General features: G+C 32.8%; 1 protein-coding gene across 16 annotated transcripts in view; it reads right to left on the reverse strand.

Annotated features, from left to right (window-relative positions):
• Adgrl3 (adhesion G protein-coupled receptor L3) overlaps positions 1-20293 on the reverse strand; it is a 776587-nt gene that overhangs the window by 11969 nt on the left and 744325 nt on the right. For 10 of the 16 annotated variants that reach the window (XM_047566098.1, XM_047566083.1, XM_047566091.1 and 7 more), the window contains one exon: positions 11242-19134. The exons of 1 other annotated variant lie outside the window; for it this stretch is intronic. In XM_047566098.1, coding sequence (XP_047422054.1) covers positions 18335-19134 — 800 coding nt within the window. In that variant the 3' untranslated portion in view covers positions 11242-18334. Of the gene's footprint in view, positions 1-11241; positions 19135-20293 lie in introns of those variants that run through there. 5 more of the 16 variants (XM_047566094.1, XM_047566092.1, XM_047566093.1 and 2 more) reach the window with 1 other exon arrangement.

The raw sequence follows: 20293 nt of genomic DNA on the forward strand, positions 1-20293 counted from the left end.
GGTCCAGCATAACCACGTTGTATATGTTCCCTGCCACTAGTCACTTACTTTGTAGCCATTTTGGTTAGCAGACTGGTTATCACAGTATTTCAGTAGTTGTGTTCAGGTATCCCTTATTTTACTTAATAATAGCCCCCACTGCACTAGAGCAATAATGCTGGCATTCAGATATTCCAAAGAGAAGCCTTAAACTGTTTCCTTTAAATGAAAAGGCAAAAACTCAATTTAATAATGAAAGAAAAAAATATGTTCAGATAAGATATCTGGTAAAAATGAATCTTCTATTCATGAACTTGTGAAGAAGGAAAAAGAAACTCTTGCTAGTTTTGCTCCTACCTCAAATTGTGAAGGTTAAGGCCACAGTGCTCAACTGCTTAATAAGAGGGAAAAGGCATTAAATTTGTGGGTAGAAACATGAAAATAAAATGTGTTCTTGTTGATGGTACCTAGTTGCATTGAGTCTATATGAAGACTTGAGCAAGGAATTCCCTAGGAACAAAAGATAATGATATTTATTGCAAGTCAGGGATGATGGCACAGATTCAGGAACAGGTTCAGAGAAGAAATATAAATATTACTAGTTAGGCTATATATATACTGATGAAGATGTTACTGCTACATTTATGTCAGAATTGAAACCTTTGATCAAAGGGATAGTATACCATCCAAGGTAAATATTTAATTATGAAGAAACCTGACTCTTATAGAAGAAAACGACCAATATAACATATCTATAAAAGTGAAAAAGAGGAAACATCTTCCAATAACTGCATTCTTCCAAATGGATTCAGTACAAAGCTTTCAACTCCAAAAGATCACTAACCATCCTCTCTGTCTGCTCCTGACATCCAGCCATAGACAGTCATGGCGTGATGATCCAAGAGTACCCACATCGGATGATACTCCTGATTTTTTATCAGAATGTCAGTAGTATCCTATCGCTGCATCACAATGCCTACATCATGCACCTCACTTTATCTCATTACAGATAGTATATCATCCCATAGCTAAGAGGAAGCTCAGTTCTATATTTTGAGAGAGAAAGAGAGAGAGGTGTCATATTCACATACCTTTAATTACAGTATGTTATTGCTGTTATTGCTGTTAACCTCTTAATAATTTATCCATTAACCTTTTCCATAGGTATGTATTTATAAGAAAAAAATAGTGTATGTATAGGATTTTCAGGCTTCTTTGGTGGAGTGTTGGACTATATATGTCTCATAGATAAGCAAGAATTACTATAGAAATAATTTCTGCTTACCTTTCATTTGCCACTGCTAACTGCAAGAAAGGATGGTAATACTGACTTTACTTGGGCAAACTGCAGCTTGAGAGCTTGAGTAGAATATCAGTGTTTATTTAGTAAGAATAATCACAGTTTACTTGTATGTATATACTTTATGTGTATCAGACTCATATGTGCATCATAAGTTCTAAGTACTATTGATAGAATAATTAGTCTCATAAGTCTGTAAGGCAGATATAATTCTTATTCTTGTTTGAAGATAAGGAAACTGAGGCAATTATGGGTTAAATATCTTGCATAGGTTCAAAAATAAGTCAAACTTTGAAGCTTCTCTTTCTGGTTTCACAGTGCACCCCTAATCATTAACTCGCAGGCTAGAAAGCTTTTATTTTTTTATAAAGTGCCAGATAATAAATATTTCATGTTTTTGGGCCGTAAGGTCTCTGTGCAACTCCTCTACCCTTGAAACTCAAAAGCATCCAGAGACAACACTAAATGCATGGTCATGGCTGTGTTCCAGTAACAGCCTGCAGGCTGAACTTTGCTGACCTCAGCAAATATCATCAACCTCTGTAAGAGGAAAAACGATGACCAGGGAGGTAACACGCTGTTGTTCATCCACTGAAGAGTGAGTCTACTCAGTTACTCCTCCTCAGCATCTTGACTGCAAAAGAGAGCAGAACTGACAACATGCTGACTGAGGACTAGGTTTAGAAATCAGCAGATCATGGCCTTAGAAATGGATCTCTAAGATGGTTTTCAGTTTGATTTCCTTCTTTTATATCTCATCATTTATCTCCCTAATAAATTTGATTTATGCTTTCTTTGAGGAAACTCACAAAAAATGTTAGCATATGAAAGCTATTGGTAATCCAATTATTAAGAAAGGTTTTTACATTTATTTAGTCATCTCCCAAATTTTTTTGACCAACAGAAAGCACCTCCACTTAGCATGTACACACACACGCACACACACACACAATTTCAAACAACAAAAAATTATCAAAATAAAGATTATCAGAATAGTTTGGGAAATATTGACTTGAGTCAAAATGTAGCTTCTTTATGCCATATTGCTGCAGAAATGTTATTATGATAGAGTTGATTTTGAAGACATAACTTTTTTTAAACACTTTGAGTAAGAAGAACAATGAAAACATAAACTGCACTTTGCTGGGGAGCCATTAAGCTTACTTTGAAATTTGTAGATTGTTTTTTTGTTTGTTTTCTTGTGAGAGAAGAACTACAAAATGGAAACAGTAATCCAAAGACATTATCTCTAGTCCTTTGTCACTCAATTTTTAATGTAATAAACCTTTTCTTGCTAGACTATGGTAGCATTTGGCAGAGAAAATCACCATAGCAGAATGTGTAAAAAAATATTCCAGGCACCTGGAAGTGACCCTCTGCATCTTCCTTTTCTCTCCATTATTTTCCTTTCCCAAAAACACTGTAGCTTGAGGATCAAGTTGAATTTCTAAGTGTACCCTTGCCAGGTTTATTACAAAGGACCTTTGACAGTAGTGACCAAGTAAAATGCAGACCATATTATCCCTTTTGTCGTTTCAAAAGGTATTTGTTGGATGCATACATGAGCAAAGCATTGTGTTGGACATTATATTAAAATGTTGGTAAAATAATTGTAAATAATTATTTGGCTAAGCCAGTTCTATTTAGCAGTAGTTATGTATTTATTAGTACACCCACTCTAATGGAGTACTGCAACTTAATATGTAGTAGTAAATAAATATCTAATGAGATAATTAAATCTCAACAGGACATAATTGCTGACTAGCATTCTAAAACTCTGGAGATTTCAGAGCTGCTGTTCATTTAACCAAAAAGATTTTATTATATGCATAGATGGATTATATTTTCCCTCTAAAGGATAGACTTTACAGCACCTATTTTCTGTAACAGTCACATCAGAATTTATTTGTAGCACCATGCGCTTTGTTACAATAGTCTTGAGAGTTATAATCCTTTTAAGCACTCCCTTCACTTGAAAGCATTTTCAAACACTCTGGGCATGCGACTACATAAGCCCCAAGTGTGATTTAATCCTCAGTATTTGGGGTTCTCGAAGCTGAGATTCTTCTAAGAAAAGTTAAAGTATACGTTGATTTTGTACACTGCTAGCATTTGTCTGAGATGAAGGGCGATGAAAGTGGTCCATCATTCCGTCACTTTCAAAACTTGAGTGTTCCAAAATGACACAGCTGCTTTAATGTACAGTCTATGTGCATAGATAAAGATGGTTTTCTCTTTATTATCAAGTTCCACAGTTCTGAAATTGAAAATAGACTTGTACATGAAGCAAAAGTTCAATAAAGCACTACCGTTCAATTGAATTTTTTTAACTTGGCAAAATTTAATCTTATCTGTAATTAAATCACAATTAGCTTTTAATTATTCTAATTAAAGATTGATATCATTTCCTTATGATGGTCTCCCCTGTAGCTTGTTCTAAATTAACTTGACTTGGAATTAAGTAATTTCTTCTGATATATGTCCAAGTCTCTGAGTCTCAGATTTGGACTCTTCGAATAATTTTTTCAAATAAGATCACTCAAGAAGCTTTATTTTTGTCTAGAACTTAGTGCTTCTGGAAATGTTTCTTTCAAAAGAAAAATCAAAATTTAGTCACTCTTCCTAATTTATTTATTCATAAAATCTCAATAACTGCTTCCAGTTAGAATAAAATTGAAGATTCTAAATAACAAAGTTCTAGTACATGTGGATCTTTGTGCAGAGGAGGTAGGCTTGTCTTTGTTCTCATTTCTGACATATTTTTGGTAGCTGGAATCCTGGGATATTATAATTTAATGGTTCCCTTGACTGAAAACTATGGAGGATCCTGAATACCTGAATATATATATATACTGCTTCCTGGAATTTTCATGACAGTGGGAGAAAATGTTAGAGTTCATTTTTGTTTACTAGAGTTTATATTTTTTTCATGTTTTCATTCCAATTGTTTTTGGTGGTGATGGTGGTGGTGGTGGTGTGTGTGTGTGTGTGTGTGTGTGTGTGTGTGTGTTGGGAGATCAGATCAATAATCCATATCTGAATAAAATAATAAAATGCTTAGGTGCTAAGCAGAGTCTGCCTTGGCGAAAGTCTCCCCAATTTCTTGTGAAGGATTGTTTCTAATGGGAAGTTGCTGTCACTGCCCTTTTATTTGGATGTATATATTGTGGTAGTTTGCATCCCTCAGCTATAAGCCTTTGGGCCTGGTGAGAATAAGAGCTTTTCTGGATAACTCTTGCTAATCCTGGATTAAGCCTAATAGTATTTTCATTTCTACTCTTTTTTGAGAAAAAGAGTTTTTATCAAAACCAATTTAATTATCTTTTCAAGGACATATAAGAATAGCTGTTCTGCATTCAAAAATTTTCAATGTTACAGAGTGAAATTCTGTACTTCAGAATGAGAGAAGAATGACTAGAAGAACCAAACACTAATTCTCATTTTATGCTGTTTACAATTAAGTCTTATTAAGAAGAGGTAGAAATTAACTATAACCTATAGAAATGCATAGCTTTGTAATACTAACTTATTTGTTGCTTTTGATTAACATCACACAGGTGAGACACAAATGGAGTAACATGAACAGAGTTAAACTCAGATGTGAAGTGTAGTACAGATATGAAAGAGTAAAGTTTGTAAAACTCGTGTCTCAGCTGTAGCCAGCTGAATATCATGGGAACTGATACTCTAATACGCATACGTCTGTCCAGCTTTGATAAGGCTTTGCTGCTCTGTTTGGAGAGATGATCAGTGACTTAGGATTGGTAAATTATAGTACACTATCCCCTGGGAAAACTAGACCAAGGAAAATAAAAAAGAATCAAGTATGGTAAGTCTGGATCCTTCCTTGAAATTTGTCTAACCAAAGGTTGTAGGAAAGAATACTTTCATATTCTTTTGGAGCTATTTGAGAGCCCAAATCTGTATCCAAATAGTATTCTGTCCACCAAAAGAGGACTTCCTATTGCAACAATAAGAATAGGATGTCAATTCTTAAGCATTTATTATGCATTAGGCACTGTTCTAAAGACTTCAGCAACTCATTGTTTTAACTCTATCAACCAAGTAACCATATTCAGTAAATTCTATTATCATCCCCATTTTACAGAGTAAGAAACTGAGATGTAGACAAGAATTTGTTCAAATTCATGAGATTGGAAAATGGAAAAATCTGGCTTTTAAGTGAGGCAGTCTAGATTCAAAATCTGGACACATGATCGCCATAAAATATTGCATCTCAGTAAGAAAAAGTCAAGGTATTACACAGAAGTAAGACACAGAGGTCTTCTTTACTATGTGTATTGTCATGGTTTCCAGTTAGTTTGGTGCTCACCCTTTTCCTCTCAGTTTAAGTGAATGAGTAAGTTCTGCTAATTTTATTAAAAGTAACTTTATTAAAATATTTGTTATTTTAAAAATTTGTTTAGCTTAAGTTTAAGTGGAGAAAAGGAGTAAGGCTAAGATTAAACACAGACTGAAGATGGAGAATGAGATTTATAGACAGAAAAAGAGAAACGAGATCCCATGTTCTGATGCAGCTGACTGGAGTTTAGACTGAATCTGAAAGATTGGTCAGGGATGTGGTCAGAGGGAGGTGATGATGAGATAGAAGAGAGAAGAACCTAGATATATAAATACCTCTAAATTCAACTCAGAAAGTAATATAAAGCAATTATATGGAAGAAATAGAATGAACTGTGTAAGCAAGTTTTTGCTTCCATTTAAAAATGTTTTCTACCATTGCACAACTGAGAGAAAATTTTGATGATGGTGGCTAAAAAGGTGGGGGACCTAGGTCTCTATGTTCTTCTAAATGATGGATGTTAGATATTTGCATTAGCAACTTCTATATCTAGGATGGCATATAAATTGCACATGAATTGATTATTTCCCAATGTGGTTGTTTTCCCCTACCATGGCAAACATATATAACCCTCCTAGATATTATTTTTCACTAATTCTGAGTGAAAGTTTCTGAAGACAAACGCACTGCTGGTTAAGCAGGAGTCATCATTGGATTGAAAATTATTTTCCCCTGAATCACACTATCCTTCAAAATTACGTGTTAAGTGGCTTAGGGAATTCAGATGCATTAATTCTGTGTGTCCTGAAGAACACTAGTAGTGATGAATCTCCAACATAAGTGGTTATTCTATCAAATGATTTTTGTTGATTTCACTCTTTCTTTCCATGAGCTGCTTTTGTTTAAAGCAACTTTTAGAAACCAATTGTTTAAAAAATTTTAAGTTTACTAACACTTAAAAAGAAGAATGTAAATTGATGGCCTACAGAAGCTAAATACAAAACTGAGCGTCATGTTGAAGACATGTTAAAGATTTCCAGGTCAGTCTGGGCAGTTTGTCAGAATTTGTCTTCAAATGATAAATGAAAAGGACTAAGGATATATATTAGCTCAGATGTAGAGAGCCCAGGGCTTAGTCCTTGGAACTACCAAAACAAACATATGAACAAAAAATCCTAGAAATATTATTATTATATTATATATTTGTAATAATATAAAATGAAGTCTATTTAATTTATAGTTTCACTGTATGGATAGGTGATTAACTTTTACAAAGTGAATTTTGGATAAATGTGATATTGTGTTGAATATTGAAAAGATATATACTGTCTGATAAGTCAGATTTCCAGGGAAAGCTTAATGATGCTTTTGTTTCATGTAAATAATTCCTGATACATATCTGTAAATTCTGTATGATTTAAAATTAATAACAACCATTTCCACTGTGATAATATTCATTGCCCCCCCAAGCAGTAATAGAAACAGTGTGAATAAGAATTTTTATTCTATGAAATAAAAAATTAAAAATGATGAGCTAGTAAATTGATTTTTGTTTGAACAATTTAGGCAATTAAGCAACCTCATCTAAGAAAATAAATTCTCTATTTTGATCTTTTTTGTATGTCTTTCTTAATTTAAAGTCTTAAACTTAGATTATTTAAACTAATTGATGCAAATACTCAACCAATATTTATTAAGCTATTAAATCTGTAATTCTTAACCCAAAATGCATGTTAAGTCATTGTGGCACTTTAAACTTTACTTGTACCTGGATGCTACTCACTTTGGGGTAAGGTCTGAACTTCTTTTTTAATATGCTACAGGTGATCCTAAAGAAGCAAGGGGTAGGAATTACTGAGTTAACTATTCTGTTGACCCTCATAATAACACCTGAAAATAGGGAGATAAATTTAATCATCCTCTTTTCAAAACAAGTGAATAAAATGTAGCACAATATTATAGTGTTTTTCACAGGGTCAAGAATTCATCTTGATTCTTCATTCTTGGATATGATTCCAATTTGAATTTTTAAAACCAATTAATGTCATTGGTTATTGTTGTTTATAACAATATATTATTACAGACAGCTGTAAAATACTGTAAAATTTATTAAATGAAAGAGAAACAGCATAATAAACTATACTTTAAAATTTAAACAAAAACTAAGCCTAAAAACCAAGTTTGTATTCAAATCTTATTTCTAGTTTATTCCTTCCCATCTTTTCTGCATCAACAGAAATTAATGAAATTGTTTTTATTAGTTACAATAGAATGATGGAAATTAACAGGATGCTAAACACTCCCCAAGAATGTGAGTTGCTATGTGTAAGAAATACAAAGCAAAAATCAAGGGCATGTACTTTAGTACATTGTACATTTATGTACATATACATGTGTATGGTATGTATGTACATATATATATATACATACAAAATTTGGAAACCATATATATATGTACATTTTAGGTGAAAAATGACATGGGAAATGAAGAGTAAAAGAGGGGATGGGGTTGTAGCTCAGTGGTAGAGTGCTCACCTAGCACGCATGAGGCACTAGGTTCAATCCTCAGCATCACATAAAAAAATAAATAAAATAAAACAAAGGTGTTGTGTCCACCTACAACTAAAAATATATTTTAAAAAATGAAGAGTAAAAGAGCAATAACTTTAGCTTCCATACAGTTGTAACTATTACTAACTATGAGAATTTATTTTTTGAAAATATTAATAGATGTACCTTTTGGTAAAAATGAGCAGCATCTAGATATTCTGTTTCTCTTTCTTGTAACATATTGCCTGGTATCTAAAATAACCACTTGGCAAATGGATGAAATCAGAGAATATCATGCTAAGTGAGATAAGCCAATCTCAAAAAAACAAAGGACGAATGATATCGCTAATAAGTGGATGATGACACATAATGGGGGGTGGGAGGGGTTAGTGTTAGGATTAGAGTTAGGGTTAGGGAGGGGGGCAAGAATGGAGGAAGGAAGGACTGTATAGAGGGAAAAGAGGGGTGGGAGGGATGGGGGGAAGGGAAAAAATAACAGAATGAATCAAACAGCATTATCCTATGTAAATTTATGATTACACAAATGGTATGCCTTTATGCCATGTACAAACAGAGAAACAACATGTATCCCATTTGTTTACAATAAAATAAAAAAATAAAATAAAATAAAATAAAATAAAATAACCACTTGGGGAAAGGAAAAAAATCTGATACCAAGACACAGAGAATGTCTAAGTATCTTATGACTAGCTGGAACAGCCACATTCACATCATTTTGCAATGCAGTCCCTCAGACCCATCCAGAAGAACACACATTAAACTGCATTTTAATAAAATACCCATATAATTCCTATGAACTCTATAAATGAGAAATACAGGTTTTTGATAAAGACCTGTGTTTATATAGTTGCTGAAACCTGATAGATATTTGCTATCAGAAGACAGAAATCTATACTAAACCAAAGAGGTTTTATGGTTCATGCAGAATTCATCTAAATTACAGAAGCATTCATCTAAATTTTTCTTTCCTCACCTAAAGTTTGGAACAGACATTAAGTAGAGGTAATTTTATAACATTTTAGCATGGGTTACAAAGACAATATTTTAAGAATCACACCTCTAGTATTATGCTATAAAAATGCAAAAAAAATTACTCAGTGGTAGCAAAAGTATTTTGTGCAAGATTTCACCAACTGAGTTTCATGAATCATTAAATTTTCAATGTATTCCTCTTCAGGGTCCTTGAGGATTTCAGGGACAAATAGTTTTAAGAGACAGTATAATATATAGTGTTTTTGGAGTTTTGCAGTGCATTCTCTGAAATATTACAGTTAAAAAATGTGTTTGTCTTACATCTCCCAAATATATTTAAACCTAGAACCATCTTTTACCATCAGATACAACCTGCTGAATAAAGAATATAGAATGCTGCATCAGAACACTAGAAGTACAGTTTGTAAAACTGTTGAATTGTGAGAAATTATGTTCATAAAGACTAAAACAGTATTATACACACTTTGATAATGGAATGAGCCAGTTATATACATGTGGGTGTATATACATTTACATATATATACACATACATATGTATACATATATAAATATGTGTGTGTGTGTATATATATATATATATATATATATATATATATAAAAATCAGAGTAGAACTTTAAAAAATTTGATTTAGAACCCTATAACTATGATTTAACTATAGGGTTAATAACCATAGGGTGAGGGACCTATAGACCCAACAAGACACAGAGACTATTTAGTATTAACTCAGAATCCATTCTAGAATTTTATGTACAAGGACTTTTTGTGTGCCTAATACATTATATATCACATTTTATAAAACTGCATTTTGGTATTTAGAGATGTGGAATCCTATTCTTAGAAAACTTAAATAATTTGTTCAAAGATATAGAACTGGTGACAGAAGCAGAATTCCAAAATCAATTGTCTGAATTCTTTAATTGACAGAAAGAGATACATGATATATGACAGATTAAAAAGATACCTATCAGCTATCTATCTATCTATCATCTATCTATCTATCTATCTCTATCTCTATCTCTATCTCCCTTGATACCTGTGGGGGGTTGTTCCCAGGACTCCTGCTTTATGTACATATCTTACTGTCCAGTAAAATAGGTTTGCATACACTTTGAGATCCATGTTTTTCAGCATTGCTTTGAAACGTCTATTTTCAATCTCTTACTTAAACGGAAAGGAATGGGTTAGTTTCTTTTCAGCTATCATTTTGTTGATGCAGTATAACATGATCTAAAACAAACAAAATGAACTTCTCAGGCACCACCAGACTGAGAGGTGTTTGGTTCAAAACTCACTAGCTCTGCGACTGTGGGACATGAATTTCCTTTTCCTCCATACCAGTATACTATATGCCATTTTTGCCATATTATTGGAGAGAATAAATGGAGCCATGTAATGGGTCAGGTACATACTAGGCTCTCAGGAGTTGCTGATTCCCTTCAACTTCCTCTCTAGAAAGTGTATTTTCAATTATAAAGGAGACATTTGAGTTAAATTTATCCAGTTGATATTTGTACTCATTGTACATATGCTCAAAGTTAGTAAATAAAATAATCAGAATCCCTAACACCACAAAGTGGTGATTATATAACGTCTATCTTCTGATTAAAAATATTTCCTAGAATTTTTTGTAGCCTTTATTCAAAAGAAGAATGTCATGTCACAGCACAAAGCTCTAAATTCTCTTTTGGACCAGAGGATGCCTGTCATACTCCCCAGTATGAGATAAGGAGAAATAAGATGAGTCAGTAGATACAAGATTAAATTTGATCATATCTTATTAATTGCAAACTTAAAGGTCAAACAGTAAATTCTTAATTTCATTTCCTATGTTCCCGTAAAGGACAAGTACCCTTATAAACCTTTCGGGTGGCAACAGAGCTCTAAAAACATAAAGAAAAGGGAAAAAAAATGTCCTCACAATTTATTTTCAATGTATGAAGGGGGAGGGTGGCAGGGCATAAAGTTCATGGGCACATGAAATATATTCAGAGTCCATATTTCAGTTATTAATTATCCTGTAGTTTGAACACTATCCCCAAAACAAAGTTTTGGTAATCCCAATATAATAACAGTAACTACATCACTTATTGTTTACTGATATTTTTTATTGAGGTTTGTAGCTCATGATTTTACATGTGATTGTACAGAGCATTTTTTTAAAAGGATGAAACGGTTGTACAAGGGAAAAAAATCCAATAACTTGAAATCTGGTAGGTGTATATGATAAGAATAATGCCATGTGGAGATATATGAGAATCCTAAGAGACCAAAGCTGCATTAGCTAGATTTTTGTTTTGAATGGTGATTTTTCTTGACAGTGAGGAGTAGCTCAATTAGTTGTTAGTTTTTTTAAGTATACTATTGTGTTTTTAAAAGATACATCTTTAATTAGATTTAATGTTCGGTGAGGGGGAATACGGTATGGAAAATCTTCCAAATTACCTGTCCACTTCCAGTGCATTCACAGAAGCCAAATGAAGGGAGATTAACCTGACTCTACAGATCTTGATTTTACAGGTCACAGGCAAAGGTCAGTGTTAGAATATACAAACAAATGAGATTTATTTATAAAAGAATGCATCTGATTATCTACAGCTGTTTAAAGACATACCACTTTTTATCACTAGAATGATAGAGGAAAATCTTTATTGTCAAATAACACATGGAAACTAACTTTAAATGATTCAAAAGGTCAAAGCATAAGCCATTGGGACAATTGAAAGGCATCAAAAACACACTCAAGAGGATCAGGCAGTTGTTAGCACATGAGGACACTATCCTAGTCCCTCATACTGAGTTCCAATCTCAACGATCTCTACCTAGTATTAAAAGGTAGTTGATACACAAATTTTGCCAAATATCTTTTTTATTTTTTAAATTTATTTTTATTGTAAACAATTGGGATACATCTTGTTTCTCTGTTTGTACATGAAATAGAGGCATACCATTGATGTTTGCCGAATATCTTTTGAGGTCAATCAGTGTATTTTGTTTTGGGGTCATGATTATTTTGCCTCTGTCAGAAGAATCAGAGGAATTTTTAAATTTTAAAAAGTGATATTTAGGCTTGGCTTGGATTTTAAAGATATTTCCTTTCCAATGTATTATGAATTTTTGCAATCTTGGGCAATTGAGACCAACTGAACTCCTTTAAATATATAATCTTCTGATTTTTGACTCAGTAAATCTTTTGTAAGCTTTTCCTTAGATCAAAGTGTAGCCTTCTCATTTTAAAATTATTCAATCTGAATGACCATGTTTAAATTGGATCCTTAGAAGTCTACTTTCCTCTTCTTTCAAGCTTTTCTTTTAGCGTTTAGAATGAAAGGAGCATTGGATGTACTTTCAGATGCATTTGGATTATGTGGTCCTTTGATAATCCACCATGTGCACAACTGCCTGCAAAATTCAATGAATTGACTGCAATAATTGAAGAGAGGACTTGAGAATAAAATTTTCAGCAGTGTAGTTATTTTTTTCAGCCTTAAGGTAATATTCATGTATATATTATCCTGTAATATGAATATTGCTTATGAGTTGTTTTGCACAATGTACATAATTCCAATATAATATTAATTTAATGATTATTAGATTCATAATAAAGTTCTAAAAGGTACAAAGCTACTAGTAGCATTAACTGTGTTGCCGTACAATAGAGTCAGTAGATTAGAGAATGAAGGTGAATTGAGGCAATATACTTATATTTTTAAAACATTTATAAAATATTGATTTTTTTCTTGAGACAAGGTTTAGCTAGACAAGAAATATCTAAAGAGTGCTAGAAGTATATAGTGTTTTCTGTGTCATTAGCAGGATGAAATTATAATATGGTAAACTTCAAATTAATATTTATCAATAAATCAGCATTTGGTACATTATATAAGATTTTTATCATGATATATGATTTCATTATTTTTCCTAAAGCCTTTCCTGTATAATTCTAATTTAGGTCCTGTTACCTAAATTAAGTCTTGCCAACTTGGTTCTGTTCTTCTGTTCATATTGTAGTTGAAAAGTGTTGTTTTTCACGAGAGGTCTTTTTTGTATATAGTGTCCCGCGTCTTATGAATCATAGTTTGCTGTTTGCCTTTGCAATACTATAAAGAGGCACAAGTTATCAAATGAGAAAAATGCAGATGACATAATATTAAGAGAAAGAAATATTCTAATGTTAGATAACAAGATATTTAACTTAAAGGAGCTAGATGTTAAAGAAGTGCTGACTTTAAAAACAATTTAAAAAGAATAGCAATAAATATTTCAAACAAGAAAATGTAAAACTCTATTAACCACCTGTTTTATTATGAAAATCACAAAGTTTGCAATAATTGTAATTAATTTTCTCTGAAAGTTTTAAATAAGAGGAATTATGGTATGTAAGTGTGTGTAGGTGGATTTTAAAGACCGGTTTCCCTTTTAAAGCAAAGAGGATGTGATCAGAGTATATTAGTAAATAGAAGTTTGTCTTATGACTGAACCAGGAAAGAAACACCTATCAACATTTTCACTTCTAGGCTATAAATAAAAATTTAGATGTCTAATAATATTTTTCAGGTGGCTGAAGATAGACATTTTTTGCTTATTACAAAATTAGATGTACTTTTATGATCTCATGAATCCATTTTATGAGCTCAAAGGGTCTTACATAGAATTCATTTGCACAGAAACACTTCCATAAACTGTTTTGCAGTTTAAGCATCCACCTTTCTGACTTTTCAATGTTTAGAAATCTAACATGAGATGTAAGGTATTATTTAGGAATGCATAGCAATGACTGACGTGCTGAGTTTTATGAATTACTAAAAATGAACTAATTATTTCTTAATACCTTGGAATACATTACACTGGGAAGTTCGTATGTATTGCTATTTTATCTCAGTATATTTGTTAAAGAAAGAACATTCATGCCAGTATCCTCATATTTGCTCAAAACCAGATTAAATTTGGTTTTTGTTTTTCATTCTCTGTGTTTGAATTGGCATGCATTTGTAGTTCAACAGTGTTTTACTTTGTTTCCAAAAAAATTCTAAATAGTAGCACTTTGGTACAGTACTAATGAACAATTTTTAAAAAATATTTTCATTAATATGGGATGACAGTATTTTTAGTTGAGAATTGACAATTCAGACACTATTTTTCCTCTTCTTTTTGGTCTATATAATAATGCAGAAAGTCAGTCACAGAAGTTTTTAACATTGATCTTTAAGTAAACTGGTCAGTGGACTTGAACACATTTCAGGGAAAAACTGAAGATATTGCCTAAAATTAATTATATGGATCTTTATCAGTGTTACCAATTCCTTGATATGCTTATCTCCATTATTATGAAAAGTTTTATCACAGCAACTGTTAATATTAAAATTTTAAAATATAAATTTAAAGATCATTCAATGTCGATATTTTCATATTATAATGGGAATTTTGAAATTTTCAATTTAGAGTCATTGTGAATTTTTTACAGGGAGTTAAGGGTATTTCTATTATTTCCTTTTGATTAATATATTTGCCTTATTATTTTTCCTTTAATAAAATTGTTCTCATGCCATTTCTCTTTTGTCATTATTATAATTTTAGCATACTACTTTATTATTCAACTCCAGAAGTTCAGCTTTAACAGAATGGAAACAATGAGGGATGCTCATAAATTTTAACTGAAATTTCAACCTATTTTTCCTTCCCAAAATTTGGTTTTCATCATAAATATTATCAATTAGGAACAGGTTTTGGAACAATCCATTATGAGGTTCATTAGCTAGTGTCCTGACAAAATATCATGTTGCTTAGATTTCAAAGAAAAAAGAAAATGCAAGTAAAACATTATAAAATGTTATTTTACCAAGAAGCAATAATTAACTTTTACTTTCAGCTTGTTAAATAACGTGCTATGCATGTACATTGTGTCTGTTGGACAGAAACCAAATACATTTGAAATATTCAGATAGGTAAATAATGAATTTCATAAACTATTAGAAAAATGGAATCAACACAAGGGATAGAAATAAAGAAAAAATAAAATTATTAATTCATCAGTAGCTTTGCTTGAAAAAAGGCATTTGGGGAAACAACTGAAATTCAGGAATTGAATCCTTGCTAGTGTACATAGGATTAAATGACTACATATTCTATGCAAATTTCTATTGAAATATATGTGCAATTAACTATCCACTATCTTTTCATAATGTCACATCAAATTTGGAGGAAAAATCTCTTTCTGTGAAAATCTTTGGGAACTTAGTTTTCTCTGAAAACACACCAATTATGACGTAGGAGAGGTAAAAATATCTCACCCTTTCATCTTGATGCAAGAGCTTGGTAGTAACCTATTGTACTGCATAGACTTTTGTACCAGTTTATGTCTTCAAGTGATCTTTCTTCCACTTGGTCTATGTAGAGCTGGGCAGGCTACCTGCTTCAAATTTCCACATAATGAAACACAAAAGATCACAAGCAGGGAGGTAGCAATATCAGAAAATCAGCAAGCTGAATTGAGGTAGTTTCCCCATTGTTCTGTGAATCTAGCTTCTTAATTTAGAGATGCTTCTATAACATATTACTGTTTGTCAAAACAAGGTAAGCACTCACAATCCACAGACAACATGTGTGTTTTGGAGTTACATTAAACATGTCAAAGAAGGGTTCTTTTCTGGCCAAATATAATCTAGGCATCAGGTAAGTTAAACACCTTTCAGGCACTAATATGGCCACTGTGTGGTGTTAGGGAAACTTCATTATTGCTGAAACCTGTGATACTCCTCCAACTTAAGGAAAAATTCTTATCAAAGAAATTATAGGTAAGATATTTTGAGGTGATAACAAAGTTAAGAAGTACTCTGCCCAGTAAAACTTTCTTTCCTCATATATTTTTAAACTATGTATGGATTACTGGCCATTCTCTAAACTACTCTTTCTCATCTTGATTTAAGAAAATCATTTATAGATGGGTGGCATGTAGATTTTTGAAAAATAAAACTCCAAGGCATAGGACAAGAGAAATTAAAAATTGGCAAGTTCATTGTAACTTTGCTTAGGAGGGACTCTGTGCTTGAACACTGTTGGAAAAGGATCTGGAGCAACTGAAGATCAAGAAAGTTTCTTTGAAAGGACTTTTTTTTTCCTCCTTTAGAACAAGAAAAAATTGGCACAAAAAGTGGTTTATAGTGCCCTTTAAATGTTTTCTTTGCCATGATTCTTGCAGCTTTTAGCCAGTTGAGTGAATTTAAATTTCTAACTTTATCAAAATGGAGCTTACAAAAGAAGAAAAATGATTCCTTTGCAACTTGATATTTGAATCTGATTACATCTGTTTCTTTTTAAAATAAGCATAGTAACTACAGCTGGTTTATAAATAGGCACACAGTAACCTATATGTTAAACCTGCTTGAGAGTAAGTTATGCATCTTATTTTAGCCCACATAAAGATGCCCATCCCGTTTTCTGATTGACTTTGTCGACAAAAATGATTATCATTTTGTGCTTAGGTTATTCATTGAGTCAGATTGATTACTTTTTCATGTCTCATGTGGGTTACAGAGGTTTAGCAAAGTTTATCTACTGAAAACAGAGGGAATGAAAGGCGAGAAAAATGAAAAGGAAAATTAATAATATAGTACATACATCAATACAATATCTTCTAATCTCAATCAGTTGTTTATTGGTTGGCAAACAAGTTTCACTTTTACAACAAATATTAGTAATGAGGTCATCCAACTTTGAGACCATACAAAATGGATCATAAATTTAAAAAAAATTATATGTGCTGCTAATTTACCTCTTGTATTCCTACATTACTTAAAATCCTGTCAAATAAATAAATTTTCCTGTTAATAAACAGAAGACTTTAAAAAAAAATCACTTCAAAATAATTTGACCTTTCAATTCTTACTACCAGGGAGTGAATTTCCTCTAAAACTTGGTAGTGCAGGTGCCCGCTTGGGGACAGACTGAGCATTCAGCACTTTATTGTCTATGAAATACCGTTTTTCACATGCAGAAGCCCCACTAGTCCTATAGACACCTCTTGACTTCTAGAATCATAGCTACTGTCTTTGTGATGAACTGCTTGCCAAATATGCTTTGCATTACAACAGATGTGCCCTGTAAACATGAAAGTTCGTCCTGCTCTAATTTGCAAAAATGCTGTTGGAAATCTTCTGGCTGGATAAAGATATATAGTGAGGGAAGGTAATCTAATTTTATTTATTTTATTTTCTTTTTTGTAAAAAATAATTTGTTTGCATTACTAGAAAATGATTCTTATAAAGTGATAGTTTTATTTATTTATTTATTTATTTCCCAGGTGATATTTTAAAGGGAAAAAAAAGGGGGGGGTGGGAAGCAAAGAAAAAGAAAATGAAGAAAGAAAAAAAAGAGAAGGAAACTTTGCTTTTTTTTTTACTGGTAGACAAACTTGCAAGACTAGCACAAAAGAAAAAGAAAATTTCTTTTTTTTTTTTTCCCACTACATTAACAGGACTCAAATTCTGGAGGAACAGAAAGCAGACTATATGTGCAATGCTAGTATCTGTACATTACATAGAAATTGTTCAATTTTTTCTGCCATTAGTTTTATCATCAGTTAATACAGCAAATCATAAAATATGCATTTAGCATATAATTCTAGAATTCCCCTCCATTTCATTATTGATTTTGTTGTTTTGTTTTTCCACAGCTATTCTCGCTGTGGTGAACAGGTGGTGAGTGACCATAAACCACTATGTGATACAGTTTTGCTTCACTTTTATGTTTGTTTGTGCAGCACTCCAATCTAGATGCAGCATTGTTACTAATTTCAAACAATTGTTCTGGCCTTTCAAAAATCAGGTCCTTGTAATTATAGTAACAGAGCATCAGAGATGTTAAAACAAACACAACATAATTCAACAAGGCCACAATGAGTGTCATTTTCTTCATATCTCGTTCATTAACATAATGAAGTCTCCATCTGAGGGGGTAAGGACAAGAAAGGAAAGGGCACAGGGGAGTTTCAGCAGTGATCTTTCTCCCCTGGGCTGACCTAAAAATCCCAGTTAAAAAAAAAAAAAAAAAAAAAAGTCTGAGAGTTTGTGTTTGTCTTTTGAGAACAGCATAAAGATTTAGGAGTACACACATTATTACCACTGCTTATATCAACTCAGAACAGTCAACAAGGTGTTAGCAGTTTTGTTGGTTTAAATTTCTGTGTCATCTTCTATAGACTAGTGACCAAATGAGCAGGTCCTTTTGAACTTCCCTCTGGAGAGGTCCCATCTTTGTTTGGAGGAACTATAAATCCATCACTGCTGCCGCGCCCTAGCTGGTAGTAAGTGTGCAGCTGATGGACGTGGTTTCTGGAGCCTAGGTTTGGCATGCTTTTGTAGTAAACATCTTCGGCATCACCACATTTGGCCGCTGGGGGTTCGGTCTGGGTGCTGGTGGTAACGCTCTCTGCGGCAGGCACACCAGCCAGTGCTGGCATGCTGGTGTAGAGAGAGTCCCTGTGGGGTGACTGGAGATCTTCTGTGTGCTCGTTGGTTAGCAAAGGGAAAAAGCTCTCACTGTGGTCTTGGGGGATCCGCCTTCTGCTGTAGTGGTGTGGCTGGTGGTTCTCCGTGGAGTAAACTCTTGGGGGCAGCAAAGGAGCATCAGATTCCTCGTGAATGAGTTCCAGGCCCAAACTCTCCTCATGATTGAAGGACGTGGCATCATCCAGGACAATGGCATCATCTTCACTTGCACTGCCGAGGTTATTCACCAGCTTGTTCATCAGATTCCTATTCTGTTCACTGGAACGCTCGTGGTTGTTCAGGTAAGAAGGGATGTAATTGGAAGTGAGTTCCTTCAGAATCTTTTTCTCTAGGGCGGTCTCGTTATGGTTATAGCCACGGTCTATAATTTGCACACAGTTGCTCAGGTACTCGCCGCTGGCAATGCTGTAACTATTGCCATGGTTACCATTCAGTGGTAGAGTATCCATGACACTTGTATCCCTGGCATTGTTCAGAAGCCCCTCTGAAAAAGATTACAAGACACTATGACATTTATATCCAAAAGCCTGTAGAACACACACACAAACACAAAAGCAAAACATTTATTGACTATGAAATATGTATAAATTGCTAACATTTAACTTAAGTCTAAAATGTCCAGAAACAAAGATATTACATTTATCTGTACATAACCATATAATGTATATAATTGGACAATCAATCAAAATCTTGGAAAAGAGGTATTTAAAATAAATCTTAAAAGAATTTAAAAAAAAATCTATGAATTATAGATTGGCAATTTCCACATAAACATTGTCTGACATTGTTTGAAGCATGTTTGGTTATAACTTGTCAAGATAGCACAAAATTTTGGTGTAGTCATTCATAACTTTCAGTTTATAGCCATCAAAATCAATTAAATAATTCATAATTTTTAATTTTACATGTTGTCTTCTAATTAAAATAACAATAATATTAACATAATTCATGTGTGGTCCTTTAAATATATGCTGGTCAAAAGAAAAAGAAATAGTTTCTAATAATTTGATGTATAATTTTGGGAAATTAAAAATAATTCCTAAACCAGGTGTGTTGGCACATGCCTGTAATCCCAGTGACTCCAGAGCATCGCAAGTGAGGCTAGCCTCAGCAGCTTAGCGAAACCCTGACTCAAAATAAAACATAAAAAAAAAAAAGGCTGGGAATGTAGCTCTCAAATAAAGTGCCCCTGGGTTCGACTCCCACTACCAAATAAATAAATAGATAAATGATAAATAAATAAAATAATCCCTATACATAAAACCACAAAAGGATTATGTTAAATTTGTCAGAATGATATAGTCATGAAATAATGCTTAGTCAGATAAATGGCACACCAAAATAACTAACACATAGGAACTTTCAAAAGTATTTGGATTTATTTTCTGTTTTTTTCTGCTGTAAGCACTTTGGTTATTATTACAAATTAGGCCATTAGTGATTGTTCAGGGTCATTACTTAATACTACTACTTGAGAATATGTAAAAATAGGGATTTGATTCCCAAAATTATAGTGTCAATGTTAATGTTACCATTTATAATAAGTGATGACTTTGGGGCATATTAAAGTTTGGGTTTGAAAGAGGATAAACATTGTATTCTGGTAGAAACAGCTGTAGTGAATTAAATTTGACCATATAGTT

This window comes from Sciurus carolinensis, chromosome 10, assembly GCF_902686445.1.
Source record: "Sciurus carolinensis chromosome 10, mSciCar1.2, whole genome shotgun sequence".
NCBI classification, from domain to species: domain Eukaryota; kingdom Metazoa; phylum Chordata; class Mammalia; order Rodentia; family Sciuridae; genus Sciurus; species Sciurus carolinensis.